The sequence below is a fragment of the Atta cephalotes genome, assembly GCF_000143395.1.
Source record: "Atta cephalotes unplaced genomic scaffold scaffold00095, whole genome shotgun sequence".
NCBI lineage: Eukaryota > Metazoa > Arthropoda > Insecta > Hymenoptera > Formicidae > Atta > Atta cephalotes.
The window spans coordinates 346,211-349,357 of NW_012130159.1; the positions used below are offsets into that span (position 1 = coordinate 346,211).

Below are 3,147 nucleotides of genomic sequence, written 5' to 3' on the forward strand. Positions count from 1 at the left end.
TATAAATAAGTAAAACTAACATTCATAATTTGTTAAATTGATATATTTTTCATTTATCTTAGAATTTTTAAATACATTATTTTTATGTTAATTGTTCATTTACTCATAAATTATGTTATTTTAACACAAAATTTTCAAATAACACAATATTATGTTAAATTAATATTCGAATATATGAAAAATTCAAAGATTATAACAAAGACCGAATTTTAACACAAATATAAACTGTATATTACTGTATGGACCAAATTATATTAAACAAAATTAGACGTAAAAATAAAAGAACTTCAAGAACCGAGGAGAACCAACGTTCGCTAATCTAAAATCAAATTATCGCTACACAAACAATAGTGATTCACGCGTCTTCTTACAGCGAACAACCTAATTTATCCACAACGCCAACAGTACGGGAACGTGACAAGGGATCATAGAGGATCGTCACCGCCACCCAGTCGTCCAGCCAGCGCTTCTTCCTCGACTTCCCAATGGCAATCGACTTTCTCTGTTTCCTCCGAGACCTTTCTGCAACGACAAGAGAACTGGAATTCCGAAGCTTACGCGAAAAGAAGCAGCACGCCGACTTGGACGGAACTGGGCACGCAGCTGGATCCCAGGAGCTCGTCTTGGGATCGGCAGAATGGCTGTTATCAGAAAAAAAGCTCGCCCATTTCAACTTGGAACCCAGATCACATTAACAAGAGGCCATCGTCTGCGACCGGCGTATCAGCTTGGAGTGACGTCACTGTCGGTTATCAGCAACAGCGACGTGGTTCCCTGCAATTGTGGCAGTTCCTCGTAGCCTTACTCGATGACCCCGCGAATGCGCCTTGTATCGCGTGGACTGGACGTGGGATGGAATTTAAATTAATCGAGCCGGAAGAGGTTCGTAGAAAACGTTTTTGAAAAATGTTTTATTTAACATTCCAATAACTGAGTAAATGGGTAAAAAAGAACGAGCAAAGGAAAGATTTTAATTTAAACTAGTATATTATCTCACGTTTATTCATAACTAGTTATACGATGTCATAAAAACCAAGGAATGTTTATATTAAGTCTTCATTAGCCTGATGACATGAATTTAAATTAAAACATAATATTAAACATTAGATAATTCTAAATTTGAAAGATACGAAACATAAAATCATGTCTCAGTTAAATACAATATATCGTTTAAAAACTATCGAAATTGTTTCTTCATAGGACGCCGAGAAAGAACGAGGTCAAGATATGAAATTGTGAAATCAAGAGATTTTTTATCTTGATATACGAATACACGCCTCAGATAATGATGAGAGCTCGTATTATACTCAGCGCTAACAGGCAATTGCCAAATTAACTTTTCAAATTTTACAAGCTTCCTTACTTTAAAAGTGACACAACTTAAAAAGTTAAATTTCTCAGGAAAAGGGAAAAACTGTTTTAACAGAACTTGAGAAAATTATAGACTGATCAAAAATATCAGTAAAAAGGATATATCCTTAATATAATCAAATCATTTTTGTCATTTTCGTTTCGCAATTCTTAAAAACTACCCTTTTTGAATGATGCTTTTAACAATTTTTTTATGAAATTAAGTTAGTTCATTTTTTGATAAGGTGTTTATTTAATTCATGGTAATTCAAAGACTTGTTTGAATTGTGTTACGTTTTTGAAATAAAAGTACAAATTATAAAAAATTATAACTCTTTTATATGTAATAACACAAATTATAGAAATCAAAGCATTAAACGGTCTAGCTGGATCTTAAATAATTATATAATTCTTATGTGAATTTATATATTATGTATGTAGTCCCCAGAAACGCGCGCCGAAATTATTTTTCGATCTTAAAAAAACTAACTGAAAAACTTAACTCTACTAAACTATCACAGTAATATTACGAATTAAATTGACTAGCAATTTAACAAATATTTGATGATTTATTCGCATCTTCGATCTTAATAATGTTGAATAACATATTAAAATCTGTAAATAATTAATTCTTTTACATGTCTTTTATCAGAGACACTTATTATATATGTTTCTATTGGCAGGTGGCACGAAGATGGGGTGTTCAGAAAAACAGACCGGCTATGAATTACGACAAGTTGAGCCGTTCGTTGAGATACTATTACGAGAAGGGCATAATGCAGAAGGTCGCTGGCGAACGATACGTGTACAAGTTCGTCTGCGATCCGGAAGCGCTCTTCAATATGGCGTACGGTACCGGCGCGTCTTCGGGGATTAGCGGAGAAGTTTCAAGTAGTATGGTACGAAGCCATGCGGTACCCGGGAAAGGAGCGGGCGGCAACGAAGTTCCAGATTTGATGAAGCATTCCGCCACAGGGTATAGCGACGCGGTTTTCGCCATGTATTCAAATACTGCCGCAGGTATTAAACTTCATTGACATTAACTATTCCATATGTATATCAAAACTGTAAAACGTTATTTAATGCATAAAGTATTTACAAGAAATTAATATTTTAATTGAATTTTCATACAGTATACGGGTCTTCCAGTCTCCATCATTTGCATCAGTACCTCGGGGGTAACGAGGGTTTCAAAACGCCATCAAGTAGATATCACCCCCATTATCCCCATCAGTACGGCAGCAATCATCACCACCATCATCATCATCCGACTCCGAGCTACACCGAGACCTTCCTGAACTACAGTCGATTGTCATCACACGAAGCTGCATTCGATTCGAAGGCACATGAACCGCCAGCGAGAGATTCGTATACTCAGGAAACAGAGAGTACCAGGGAACGGGAACCTGTATCGATACCCTACGACAACGTACAGAGATCGCAATTACCGGCCTCGACCGTACCATCGCAATCCTCGATACTGGACGGCGCGGCGAGCTCAAAGCTCGAGCAAGCTCCGTACACGTGTTTAGGCGTTGGAAGTTGCGTCTGTTAAATAAATGTGATCGAATCTGTTGTTTGCATATTATTCGAAGGAAGATCTCCTATCGGTCATGCTTGACGATTCAAACGGAGCAAGGCTCTGAGTCGTATGGACGTATGTACGTGGTATTGTAAATAGCACTTATTTTTCCGCGCCGATTTATCAGACTTCCTGGAGATATAGATTAATAAATCTATCTGAGTGCGAATTCTCCAATTCGCGTCAATGCGTTATCTCCGATCGTTACTGAGCGC

General features: G+C 37.0%; 1 protein-coding gene across 1 annotated transcript in view; it reads left to right on the plus strand.

Annotated features, from left to right (window-relative positions):
* The window catches only part of LOC105624925 (ETS translocation variant 1), a 29,360-nt gene extending 26,455 nt beyond the window's left edge, over positions 1–2,905 (plus strand). Inside the window, exons 7-9 of the mRNA XM_012206267.1 lie at positions 374–882; positions 2,034–2,370; positions 2,484–2,905. Coding sequence (XP_012061657.1) covers positions 374–882; positions 2,034–2,370; positions 2,484–2,905 — 1,268 coding nt within the window. The remainder of the gene's footprint in view (positions 1–373; positions 883–2,033; positions 2,371–2,483) is intronic.
* Positions 2,906–3,147: the final 242 nt, after the last annotated feature.